The sequence below is a fragment of the Mytilus trossulus genome, chromosome 2, assembly GCF_036588685.1.
Source record: "Mytilus trossulus isolate FHL-02 chromosome 2, PNRI_Mtr1.1.1.hap1, whole genome shotgun sequence".
NCBI lineage: Eukaryota > Metazoa > Mollusca > Bivalvia > Mytilida > Mytilidae > Mytilus > Mytilus trossulus.
The window spans coordinates 83049801-83064841 of NC_086374.1; the positions used below are offsets into that span (position 1 = coordinate 83049801).

The window sequence follows — 15041 nt, forward strand, 5'->3', positions numbered from 1 at the left end:
AATATATCTTTCTTATTGATGTGACTCCGCTTTAACAACTTTTGTTTGATTTTGCTGTTATCTTAGAGTTCCATTTCGCATGTTGATTCCAATATTAGCATACAGGAATGTCACGCTGTAATATACATCGATTAATGGGATTTGTTTTTTATTCCTATAAAACGCTTACGGTGCAAGGTTATTAATTAATGTAAATATAATTTTGATATTGAAATGTATTTATATTGTTTATATTAATTTACAAATTGCATTGTTAGTTTAAGCCGTATAAATAGAAAACTGATATTCATTAAATGGCATATGACATTAACACCCTGGGGTGTCATAGATTAATAGGACATTACAAACCGCTATCAATACAAGACAAACAGAAATGAAGGATTACAATTCAATTTAACGAAGTCATAAAAATAAATATATTAGGATTATATTGATGGGTTTTGACATATTAATCACATGGAGCAATGAATTTAAAATTAGGATAAAAAAGTTTTAACTTTGCTTGAACGCTCCAATAAAACTAGTGGTGAATATATTTTATGAGTTGCCCACGCAGAAGAACAACTGAAAAACGAATTCAAAGTGCTAATTTTATATTTAACTCCTTGCATTAATAGTTAAGTATTGTTTTCGTTTTAGTTGTCATGAGTATCAAAAAGTAAAAATAAAAAAACTAAACTGAACTCATGGGAACAACTCAAATCGGAAAGTCCGTAATGAAATTTCAAAATCAAAAGTTCAAACAAATAAAACGAGTTGATAATGAAAAGTAGAATCACAAAAAAAAAATTAACTCTGAGGAAAATTCAAAGCGGAAAGTCCCGTTAATATCAAATGGCAAAATCAAATGACAAAACACATCAAACGAATGCACAACTGTCATATTCCTGACTTGGTACACGCATCTTCAAATGTAGAAAATGTTGGACTGAACCTGGTTAAATAGCTTAACCGCTCACTTGTATGACAATAGCATCAAATTCCGTTATATTTACAACGTTGCGTGAATAAAATAGACATAATAGGTAAAATTGTCAAAATAGGGGTACAACAGTCATCACCATGACACAATCTCAATCAAAAAAAAAAAAAAAAAAAAAAAAAAAAACATCAAAGAAGCACAATAAGTATATATCAAATTAAACAACCATATTCATTGCTTATCTATATATGTGTTTCAAATCAACTCATAAAGGATTGAAATATTTGAAGACATGTAACTGAATGGCAAGGTTCACATCAACTCAAGTACAGAGTCGTGTGTTTGACAGCATTCTGTAAACGTCACACAGGAAGAGATATAGATCAAAGTTTTTCTTAAATTATAATAGAACAATAACAAAGTGACATTATAATAGAACAATAACATAATGCCGGGATGTTTCAAAGTACTCAACCACGCCAGCAAAAATGAAAGACAATACAAACCAACTGTCATTTTCCTGTTTTTGTACATGTATTTTCTTATGTAGAAACTAATTGGTTGAACTGGTTTTATAACTAGCTAAACCTCTCACTTGTATGACTGTTGCATAAAGTTCAATTATATTGACAACGATTTGTATAAAAAAAAACATGATAGGTAAAAATATTCAAAATAGGGGTACAGCAGTCAACAGGTGTTATAAATTCTACTAAAATTCCTTACAGACAAATTATCTACTTTCCAGATATTGATTTTTTTTAACCCCAGGCATAAAATATGCCCTACATAAAATTTGATGAAAAATAAACAGTCTGGTAAGAACGACTGTATATTAAAAGAGGGACGAAAGATACAGAGGGACAATCAAACTGTATACTAAGCGTAAGATATGTAAGAAGAATAACAAGTATATGGGATATATACAGCTCCGACATAATTCGAACAATAAATTTAACCTTAGGTTAAATCTATATGTTATGAAAAAAAATATCATCAAAGATGCTATGCCTGAAACTTTTTACGCTGTTACAATTTTCATGTACAAAGGATTATTCCGTGAATTTGAATAAAAATAATTAGAAAAAAAAAAAGAAAAGTGGTACGAAGTTGAAGAGGAACGAAGACCATATATCTTAACAGATTTGTCAAATACATCTTATGTCATATTTCTTGGGGTAGAAAATCTTAGTAATTTGTACCATTTAAAGTTTTGAAAACAGTGACTTTGATTTGATATTAGAATATCTGTGATAATTCATGTCAACACATAAGTGCTGACTACTGAGTTGATGGTTGAAAAAAAGAATGTGATGACCATTACAACGGTTAAATATACAGTAAATGAATTGTAAATACCCCTCTATTTGATCCCAGATTTTCTGTACACATTAAGTTTGTTTCAACTTCCAGTATAACGACGCATATTTGGAAATACAATATACTGAGAAATCACTGTTATCATATAAAGTATGTTCAAATTGTATTCTAAATGGGTTAAATCAATGGGTATATTCTTTGGAGGTATTTAATAAGAACTATGTTTATAAACGATATAACAAACGTGTTATGCATAAAGTTATGTTTATTAAGCAGTTTAAATATTTGGATATATTTAATCAAAAGAATTATAACGTCCACATATTGGTTTTTTTTAATTTTCAAATGATAAATGTATAGACATAGTCTATATAAAATCATTATACAGTTATAATTAAAATTCATTTCGTGTGCTTAAAGATCAATTTCGTACTTTATTTTGCCTTTTGCCTTTTTTGATTCGAGCATCATTGATGAGTCTTTTGTTAACCAAACACTTGTCTGGCTTACAAAATAAAAAGCCAGGTATCTTTTATGAGTTTTTTTTTATATTAGCAGGATACACTTCTTCTGTATCTGAACATATTTACAGGAAAGGATTTTCCATATTTATTATTGTACTAAAAATAAACTCATCATAGATAAAACACTGATATAAAGAAGCATAGTAGCGGTAGCAAGTCAACTTTTGTCTAGTTATCATATTTTCGAGTTTAATATCCAATTCTCATGAGTTGTTAAACCTATGACATTTATGGGAAAAAAATTACTTTGCATAAAATAGAAAATTCTGCGAAATATTATTAATGTCTGTTGTTTGTTGTATGCCAAATTAACTTCTTTACCCATCAGACTTTTAGTTTGACATATTGCAAATACACTTCTAGGGACTGCATTGTGACGCCTATATGTCTTTAGATTACTTGTCGTTTTTTGCGATGTCTTCATAAGTGTATCCTCATTATGTTATTTACATGAAATACATGTAACAGCTTTTAATTAAATTGATAGTGTTCGTTTTTTTACCACTGAATTATACGACTGCTATAACCAAACTGTATGACAAATTCAGCTTTAATAGAATGCGCTTACATTCAAGAATTAAGTACAGATTACGCCGATCAAATCTAAAAAAATTGTTTTTATAAAATATGGTTTGTCAGGTAAGGATTATCAGATAACCAATATGCAAAAGGATGACGTTTTTAAAGTTTATCAAAACTGGGGCATATTGCGTTTTATTTATTTATTTGTCTTAGTCATGTTTATATTTTGATAGTTTTAGTACTATTTTATTATATTATATAGAATTTTCAAGCTTTATTTTGATATGAACTAAAAATAATCTTCAAATAAGTCATATGACCGATATCACCAGTTATATTGTTTATATTATATATATTTTGATTGAAACACAAAATTAAAAACTAGATCTAGCGAGAAGCTTGAAACAACAATAATAACCAACAAGATCTCCGAATAAGCCAACTTTAGAAAATCTCTTTTAACTTCTTAGAGAAGTCTTTGCCCATTGATAACGACTCCACCAGTATATTACATTTTTAGGTTATAACCAAAAAAGAGATTATGGAAATCAAGCAAACAATAGTTAACCGTTGCTAAAATCTCGTTAATATATTAGAGAGATATAAATAAAGCATGGTAACAAACAAAATTTGAGGGAATCGAGTATAAAATTCTAAAGATCCAAGACGGCCAAAACATTTTGCTGGTGAGTTTAAACACCGACATGTTGTATTGGTAACTCGATATTTGATGATTACCTTGAACGATATGTCATGTCAATTTCATTTTCATGTCCCTGTTCCACTTTAACTCTGTTGGAGCAGTTTTAATTCTAGAAACACCACCCTGTTAATAAAGTCCGTATAGTGTGATGATGTACAAGCTTGACGTACTAACGCAGATATCGCGATACGGTAGAGCAGAAAGTATATTTCTGCTGAGAAATGCGTAGTTGACAGTTGGAAAATTGAAATACTCATGTGTGTCATGGAATCTAGTTAGAGTATTCCGTCCCCTTTCCCAGAATGAGATCTACCGAATTAAACGTATCCCCGGATTTGTACTTTCATGAGCAACATGATTGGTTCCACATGTGGAGCAGTATCTGCTCACCCTTCAATATCACTCTCAGTTTGACGGGGTTTCTTTTGCTTAGTCCTCAGATTTTTATGTTGTATTTTGTGTTTTGTTTGTTTATCTGTTGGTCCTTCTTGTCTTTTTTAGTAGTGTCGTTGTCAGTTTATTTTCGAATTTGAACGTCTCTTTGGTATCTGTTGCCTCTGTCTTTTAGTCGTCGATCTGTGTCAGATGTGTGACCCTCTTTTTTGTTGTTGTTTTATTTATCTTCATTTAAATAGGATATATGAGGTATAAGCATGTATTGAAATGTGGGTTATTGAGTGACAAGAAAACTGTAAGTAGCTAAATTGTATGATCATACATCGTGATACAACAATGATGTATATGGTTTTGGGCCAATTTTAAGGTTGTTAACTTAATAACTTGAATTTATGAGTCGCAATTGTTTTTAAGTGGGGTTCGTGTCGCTTAATCCTCAGTTTTCTGTGTTATTTATTTACAGGTTTAGAACAATAAAAACTGGGTTTTTAACAAGAAAAATCACAATATTGGTAAATTTAAATCCATCTTTTTCTATTTTGTTCATCATTTCGAAAATCAAATTGACAAACAGACAGATTGATAGATAGAAAGATAATCCACCCATCAACATTGTTTTGCGAGATTTTTACAGAGACAGCAAAAAGTATCAAAAATGTGCTAAGGATGTTTTAATATTCACTATTCCAATCGTTAAATCAAATCTTGGTAGCTTGGTAAAAAATAGGTCAAAGAAAAAAAAATGACTAGAAGTACGTTGGAATATTGGTAGAGTGTGTACGGTAAATCTGTACTTAACTTTGTCTTTGGTCTTCAAATAATCTTTGTACACTCTGCTATATTCTTAACGATATGATCAAGTACAAGCTAAAGCAAAACGACTATTTACTCAAGCACAAAGATGGTACCTAGATAATGACAGCTTTTCTGATTAAGATAGGAAACATAGACTTTGGTATTTGTCATTTTTGAGGGGGACTTTGTTGTCTTTGGAAGTAAGGAAACCATCTTTATGAATGGAAGATGTCATTTCAATATACCCCAAGGAAATATCGTCTATCGTCTATATGAAACAGTATCACTGATTGTCCGTGTAAATTTCGCTGCCATAATAATTTGTACAGTACACTTTCCAATAACTTAATAAATCGTTCTAAAAAGACTAATTGTTGAAGCTTTTTTGTTAAACATAAACAAATCATGTTCCAAATCATTTCTTGTATAAGTCTATACCAAATTTTGTGTACATCCGCTGTTGACTTAAAGTGACAAATGTCTAGAAAGTAAGTGATATCAGGAAACAAACACGCTAATTGTTTCATCAAATTTAAACCATAGATATTTTTTTCAATTCGTTTGATATTGTTTTCCGTTAAATCTGGGATACAAGTAGCAGTGCTTAGTAGTGACTGGTCGATTACGTAAATTAAACACACGATGTACCGATCTTTGACTGTAGTAGTGATGCGTGACCGTACACTTGTCAGGCAATTGCGAACTTTTACACTTAATATTGATATATCCCGAAATCTAGAAATGGGGGAATGTTGAATCGTTTTGAAATCAGTTTGAGAAAAAATTGGGTGATTTCAGTTTGAGATTTATGATTTAACCTTAACATTCTAAGCTCAAGTTGACAGATACTTTATGTACCTGATTGATTCCATATTATCAGAGGGAAATCAATCTTAAAGGTTGGAATTACTAGGGTCTTCCTCTTTATTACAAGTAATTTGTTATATACATTATGATGCTTAAACAGTAGGACGATAAAAAGTAAAATCACAAAAAACTGAACTCCGCGGAAAATTCAAAAAGGATAGTCCCTAATCAAATGGAAAAATCAAACGCTCAAACACATCAAACGAATTGATAACAAATGTCATATTCCTGACTACGTACAGTCATTTTCTTATGTTGAATAAAGCGCAGTTTAACGGGATATTAACATTATAGGAGTATAGATAGGATGAATTTTATATTTCGTTCCGCATTTTGCACTGCCTATAAACTTGTCGTTAAAATATCAATGAATTAAACGCTTCACATCTGACATTTAAATTTTAATGCTCACCATTAGCTGATAATTATTCACCAATCTTCTAAACCTTATGTCATCATTATATGATTCAACATTTGTTTGTTAGAATACTATCTTACATATTCTATATTATTTGAATTGAAAGAGCAACTAAAAGAAGGACAAAAGATATCAGAGGGACAGTCAAATTCACAAACCGAAAAAAAACTGACAACGCCTGGCTAAAAATGAAAGAAGACAAACAGACAAACAAAACAACACATGACAAAACATAGAAAACTAACGATTATGCAACATGAACCCCATCAAAAACTAGGGTGAACTCAACTAAAGGATGTAATATGAAGCTTATAAATGATTTGGAGAAAAAGAATTGTTTCCCGATGAGTTTGTAGAAAACACGAAACATTTGTTTCTAACCTGCACCATTATAGCTTGTTTCACTTTTTTAAGTTTGCCCTAATTCACCGCAAACCAGTTTGGTCTACCACAGAGTAGGTATCTGTTGAAAAATTACTTACTCCAGGGTTAAAAATTAAAACACGGGGAGGTCCATAACAGCTGACAAAATCAATTGTGAGATTTTATCAACTAACAGAACGAATAGAAAACAACTGGCATATTCAAGACTAAGAAAAGACAATTTCTGAGGAAAGTAGTTGGCTAACACTGATTTTACAGCTAGCTAATTCTACAACATGTAAAACAGTTGTTCAAAAGTCAGTAATATCAAAATAGCCAATTGGTGCTGTTTTAATTTGTACATTTTGTGTTGTTACACCAAATGCAAACGATCAATTTCCATTTGCTCACATGTGAAAAATAACAAGGTATCAGAAGGAAAATTGACTGTTAGAAATAACTGATAATAACTAATAATAACCATACTGTTCATAGTGAGGCTAAAAAATAAGATAAAATCAATATTATCAAGATTTTATAGTACTGGTCACAAATAAACTGATTAATTAATTTCGCACTACTAAGAAAGGAGTTATAAGTACTAGAAGCAGGTGTTTGGCAGATTAAAATGGACGATCATTATAGATATATTCTTTTCAGAGTTTTCCTATATGCTAAACATCACAACCTATTTATTGGAGAAAGTTTACATTTTGAAATTGAACTATCAAGCTAATAAATATTTAAGTCAACAGGATAAGGAAGTAGATTGTTTCTATCAAATAATGATTTAAGAAATGCAATGTTTGAAAGAAAAACGTAGCAAAGTAAACAAACCAAATTTGTCAAAACGTTTAGACCCAAACTCCCCGGCAGTTCTAGTTTCGATCCGCATACGGGCCCGAATACTACTCTACACTAATGAGTAAGGGAAAAAAAGTTCCGAAACGGAAACGATCACTGTCCGGAGTTTGGTTTAGACCATCAATAGAAGTAACGAAACAGTGATACTTGCAACATTTGATCAATTTGATTGCATATGATGTGTATTTCGACAATTAATGTCTGGTCAGTGATGAGCAAGGCCTCAATCCACAATAAAATATGAAATGAGAGCTGATAAAATTAAAAAAAGACCACAATGAAACGGACCTCATTTTCTATTTTTGTATACTGTTTAAGTAAACATTAGGATATTGGTTTTCTTTTTTGTATTGTTTTATTATTTTGTCATGCTATTGCAAACCATAGTCTTCTATAAGGTACGGGTGTTGCTCATGGTTGAAGTCAACACTATTTCCTGTATTATTCGCGTGGTATCACTGTCAAGCATACCATATCTTCTCAATTTCATTGTATACTTGTTAAAATGTAATAAACCAAGCAGACAACAAAGCATTGCAATGGGAAAATAAATATATAGATAAATTTCATAATTGTCAACTGATAGTTAATAGCACATAAACGAATATCAGAAAGTCATTCATTGTAAATATACGATAATCGGCAATAATGAAAGATATAATATGTATAGATTCAGCTATTAAATTATCACACATGTACATCGACATTGAACGGAATAGTATTAATAATAGAAATATTTTCAATTGTTTACCGGTGGTCATTTGTCTAAACAGACATTCGGACACATATAAAATGAGCATGTTATGTTTATCTTGTAATCAAATGTCAATAAAACGTACATACTAAAATGAGCCACCTATCGTTGGGATTTTCTGAAGAAATGCGAGGCAGAAAAGTTCCGGTAACTTTGATATAGCATAAGGTTACCTTTATGATGAAAAAGAATACTAATACATCAGCCAAAATCAAATACATTTAGAAAGGTAATGAATTACAATAACGGTCAAATTGTAAAATGCCAAACATATAGCGAATGAAATAAAAGATGTGAGCAATTCGAACACTAAAGCTGAAACAAAAATAATACCAGCTTTTCAATCAAGTTTATATTCAGCTGTAATGCAAGTTTAAACTAGCGTTCTATTCTAATAACGGCATGTTCAATATGAATAGTATCATATAAAAATAACATTGTGTATCTTACAATTCTTCACTCAACTTGAAAGTTATAACGCAATGAGAGACTTATGTATAAATAACATTATCCTTATATTTTTTAGTTTAAGTGCTAATGAAAAATTATCTATATATGAAATTTGTACAATCGCAGACTTGGACTTAAAACTTGAAATGAAAATTTTATCTATATTGATATACTTATGATATGCATATGCAAGAAGGAACCCAGATAATGGTCATATATCTATTGATATTGTCGGAAATGAAGAATGTTTATCTATGTATTGATTTTTTTGTTCCTTGTTGATAATTAATGGTAATACATAGGTAAATCATCAACGTAATGAGCTGCTAAATTGAACGGATAAATCTTAATGGTTTCAGGTAGTAATTACAATTCTCTTTATATAGAATCAAACAATGATTTTCATAATATTAGTTCCATATTTATATTTATCAAGGTTGCAATACAAATACAGAAGTTCTAGTATGAGATAGGACGAGATTGTGTTCACTTAACAATACTTGTACCCTACTTAACAAGTCATTTTCAATATGTCAGTTAATTGCTATATACTATTTTCAAGACACAACAAAAAATCAATCATTAACATCTTTTAGGTATACAATACAGAGAACTAACAAACAGGTGCTTGACAAATAAAACTAGAGGTTTACTGCATATAACTTTTAAAAAGCAATCACTAATAAAATATAGCATTTGAACAATTATTTGTTCAACTGTGCCTAGATAAAATCTACCTATTACAACTGTTTGTTAATTTAGATAATTGTTTAGCATATTTACCTGACGAAATCGGGATATATGTATTAAATCGGATCTTAACATGTACTTGTGATTTGTTTACAAACCGGTATTGATAAAAATAATCAAACAAATGTCGAAATGATCAGGATTTAATTTAATCTGAATTTGGGTAAGATGATGCAAGCATACGATTTTTATTGCGTCTTACACTTTGTGAAGCAAATAATCTTGAACTAATTTCTTAAAATATTGTGTAAAAACTTTAATGATGAGCTATGAAAGTCAAGTGGCTCGAGCATGTTTCTGAGGAAGTTTAAAAAAAAATCCAAAGAAATACTTTTTACAGTGGGTTAGCTTTCATTAGTCTTCACTATCCTATAGATTAACAACTTTTGGTTATATTTATAATTTAGAATCTTCTTTGAAGGTGGAGCACGAATGCACAGTTAATTAATTATATTGATGTGTCATTTTATGCAAGAGTGACATTCCTTTGTATTATGTGCCGATTCTAAAAGTTATGCGAGTATTGTCTCCCTTCGACAGGTTCATTATTTTATAATTAAGTATAGATTTCTGATATAATTTTGAATAATTACAAAATGTATCAATTCAATAAATTTTAGTTTTTGTTAATGGTGTATCAAAAACATTGATGTACGAATATAATTTCATAAATTTGAAAACGTTTAAAATGATTACATACCAATATAAAGAACCGTTCTTCATTTTTGAAAATAGACTATAAATGACAGTCGAGTTATTTATCGGCCCTTCATGATAGATTGATTGAGAAATTAACCAGTTATCTAATATAAATCACAGAGAGGGACTAGCTTTTTTAATTTTAGCTAATTTAACGTTGAAACAATGTTCCACTATAAACGAATGTTACTTTGTACAAATATAAGAACTTTGTTAGCTAAATCTACAACTTTTTTTTTAGATATTATGAATGTTTATTACAATAGATGAATATGCTAAATTCTGTACAGTTTTAACACTACTTTTCGTGTTTCTTTTCAATTTCACTTTGATCAAACCTAATGTAAAGGTTACTTTACCATATACTTTATTCGGTATATTTCACCAATTTTGTATGGAATGCAAAAGAAATCCTTATATTATATATGAGTATCATAAAAATGAATCAAACTTGTTAGCTATATACCGTGTCTCTTAAATCTCATTCATATACCAAATTTTCAAGGGCAAGTTCTCATACCAAATTTTCATAATGGTGTACGCCAGATGCGTCTCTAAAATACACACCCACAATGCTTGGATAAAAACACAGAACAAGTCAATGCGAATGCGAATTCGAAGAGCATTGAGGACTCAAGATGTACAAAATGTAAAGTTAGACTGCTTAATCTATGATGTTGGTACAAAAAGAACTTAATATTTAAAACCCTTCAAAAATTTGTAAACAGTTAATTAATATACCAAAAACTACCGATCACTTATAATTCATATCAAAAACTGAAATACTAACTTCTAGACTGGTGACATCCGAGGAGATGAATATTTCATCAGCAGAGACATGGACGCAGTGTTTTAAACACTCATTTAAGAAACGCGGCTTGTTATTTTGTAAATGAAAGTTAAACGTACAAAAAACAGTGAGGATAATTCTAAACGGAAAGTCCCTAAGCAAATGACAAAACAACAGCTTAAACACATCAAACGAATGGATAACAACTGACTTTGAATAGGCATTTTTAATGTATATAATAGTGGATAAATTCTGGTTTGATAGCTAGGTAAACCTTTCACTTGAATGACAGTCGCGTTTAGATATCCAGTAATGTCAGATTAAGGTCAGTTTTGTGAAACATCCCTTATGTTCACATACGTCAAAACAATTCAAATAAAGAAACCAGGTATTCGTGTATCCCAACGTTTCGAGGCTTCACACCTCCGTTTTCCTCGTCTAAAGATAACGAGTTAGAGAATGAATATCAATATAACGCGTGGATTTATTTTTATCATTACAAAGATAGAAATTATATCAAAGGCTGATATATATATGTTTTTTATCTTGTACAGATAAAGTGAACACTTTAGCAGAAAAATTAAACAAATATGGTATCAATGGGATATGAAGAACAAAATATACGCTAAAAAAGGTAAAATTTCTCAATTATGTTTAATAGTCAGGCAAATAAGAAGTCAAATCAAGAATACAAGGAGGGCCTCAAAGGAAAAACTGTGTATTCCTTAACAAATACTTTGATATTACTAACCACGAGTATCATTTAAATAATATGATTCCTTAAGATGTTTTATTAGTAGTGATGTGGAGTTAATTTTAAACTTAACAAAATTAACTTAATTCAGTTTTGTATTCATATACTATTTCCTAATCTAGTGAAATACTAAACTATTACATAACATAGAAGATAAATATCTCTCATGTGAGGGAACACTATTTTTAATGACGTCAAATCAGAGCGTCTTAAACCGAATACCAAGACTTTTTAAAGAAAATTACATTTCCTTTTATATCAATTGGATATGTAACTTTTTTTACACATCAAATTAGAATTTTAAAATTATATATAAGAGTTTGAACACCCGTGATATGTTTCGCCTCTCTTTTCTAACGATAAGAACCTATGACGTTAATTATGAAAGAATATTTGTGTCTCTGTATATATCAAAAATCGTTAAAATTGATAATGCAGTTACTTTCTTGACATTGACCCCCCTTGTGTAGGTTATTTTGTGCATGCTATACTATCAATTTAAATATATATATACATAATAAACTAACCAAGACTTATTTGGTCTTTGTTGGAGAGTTGTCTCATTCGCAATCATACCATATCATCTTATTCTAATAACTAAGAGTCGGTACGTGTCAGTGTAAAACTAAACACACATCACTTTCCACAATGATTCAGTATTAATTCATAAAAAACATGTAGATAAAAATCAATACGACCTTGCATATGTTTCACTTTTCACTTATAATACTTCATGTATATATTGACGGTTAAATGTCATTTTAATGTATGTTTCAACAGCTGTAACTGCTCAAAGCAATTTACACTCGATCATTACATATTTGTACATTTTATTTACTTTGCTGTTTAGATAAAACAGCTCTTCATTTATGTTAGTATACTTTGAAAACTCAAATGCGCAAATATATGCATATGCACACAAAAAATACGGTCCACGTTATACATGTCATATGCCTACATATTTAGATATATGCACAAGTACGCATGAACACACACGTTTATACAGACAAACATACATTTTGTTTCATTTGACTGATTCCTATAGTTCCAATCGAAAATTTTGAACTTTATATTTTATTTTCTCGTTCATCGGATTTGTCAGTTAGTAAATCCAAATTTTGTATTTGATTTTTTCTTATGTATTTGTCCGTAAGATTTCATTTTTGTTAATTCCTCATTGTTGATTCTATATATCTGTTATTCGTAAAGAACTTCGAAATGTATCAAAAGATTAATACCTAAACCTTTAAGAAAATATATATAACTTGAAAGAAGAATAAAGAATATATTTAAAATCATTGTTAATATTATCAATATGATTTAAATAGGTAAATTGTTAAAGCAAATATTCAGTTGTACAATTTATAAAGTTTAAAAAATGTCTGATAACATATAACTATTTATTTTAGATGTGGTTCATTTTTTAATGATAAAATATCCTACCGTCATCACTGTCATGATGTGGAACAGTTGGCACCAAACTCTGTGCTCTTTTCCTCTCTAACACAGCCGGCGGTACCCAGAATTTTTCACTGACATCTCTTGTTGGAGAACTGGGGCTTGAGCCCATTTTCCGTGAGACCGGCATCCATTCAGTTTTAAAATGAACCTTTGAATATCTTCTTTCTTTACCTACACCTATAGCTGACAACACGTTAGTCACAGATGCTTTCGGTGGTAATTTAATATTCTTTGCCTCACTGAACTTTTTATCACTTGATTTTTCTTCCAATAGAAACCTTTCATACCAGTTCAGACGGAAGCGTTTTGAACATGTGACGTACAGCAACAGTAACAGTAATATCAAGATCGTAGTCGGAACGACTATGTATGCTACAATTAAATAATCCGGTTGTCGCTCAACACGACTCATTGCCACATCAATCGATTAATAGTATTAGCCTTATATCAGATCGAATTTACTGTAAGAAGTGTTGATTTTTCTTCATTTTAGTTTAATTCGCAATAATACATCATCAATAGATATATAATCTAAAAAATAAAGCAATTAGTTAAATGGCTATTATTGAGATTAACATATGATAAAATGTTTAAAAAATGTCAATTAGTGTACCTAATGCTAACTAGTTTCTCATTAGATTGATTTGATAAATTATTTCTATGAAAAATAAAGTGGCATCAATTTGTTGTATTTTCCCTTTTTTTCATATAATTGCATGGTATTGTTTGTGTTAATGTGTTTCCTAAAATAATCTTAACAATAATGGAAAAGGTAACAATAGGTCTAGATAAATAAATTATAAAAATAGACAAAGCAAGAACAATAGTACAATAGTCCTTGTAATTCTATTTCTGGAAAAGTCAGAGAACTCAAGAAAATCTAGAGTTTGATTACCAAAATGAAGCAATCTTTGGGCAAATAAGAAGTTTTATTGAAGTATTAGTTCGTTGACAGCAACGATTGACTGTCACTCAACAACAATAATGAAATCAGGACATCCTTTTATGTAATATATTTGTATGAATGGATTGTGAATTAGATTTTGCTTCCTGATTGATGTTAGTATTGTGTAACTTTTCCAAAATAACTGAAGATGTACAACCGTATTCTTATGCTGTCATCAAAGACTAGAGACAAAACAAAGCTTTATAAAAAGCATATACAGATGATGTATTGTCGATAAATTTGGTCTAATAGAAAAGACGATGTTTTTAGCTTGTATTTCTATCTATTGAAGTACATTTGATCATGCTAATATGTTTACTTTGAACATTAATTATGAAGTTGAAATACAGTTTTCGTGTAATGTATTGAATGAAGTATAGTTGTATTTATATTGGTTCTAGTTATTGCAGATTGAGTGAGACTTGTGTGTTAGATTTTAGAAAAAAGAAGTTTGGAAAAGTGATTTTTTTCTCTGTTTTTTGTTTAATCATCGTCATCAGCATGCCTTACTGATTGATGTTTTAGTTTTAGATGCCTGATTTTTTTATTAGTTGATCTTGGCTTTGAATAAACTGTAAGTAGCTGTGAGTACTCTCAGATTTGGTTTCAGTGTCTATGTTGTTGAAGGGACGTATAATTATACTATCACGGCCAGTCTGCATTTTTACTAAATGTTTTATTTTCTTTTTTATATCGATTTGATGTGTTGAGCACTTTTTACTGAAATTCTATAGATTGTTCGT

At 30.0% G+C, this 15041-nt stretch overlaps 1 protein-coding gene across 2 annotated transcripts in view; it reads right to left on the reverse strand.

The window, feature by feature from the left end:
- The window catches only part of LOC134708167 (synaptotagmin-6-like), a 70880-nt gene that overhangs the window by 43998 nt on the left and 11841 nt on the right, over positions 1–15041 (reverse strand). For both annotated transcript variants that reach the window (XM_063568492.1, XM_063568491.1), the window contains exon 2: positions 13335–13883. In XM_063568492.1, the coding sequence (XP_063424562.1) occupies positions 13335–13764 (430 nt within the window). In that variant the 5' untranslated portion in view covers positions 13765–13883. The remainder of the gene's footprint in view (positions 1–13334; positions 13884–15041) is intronic.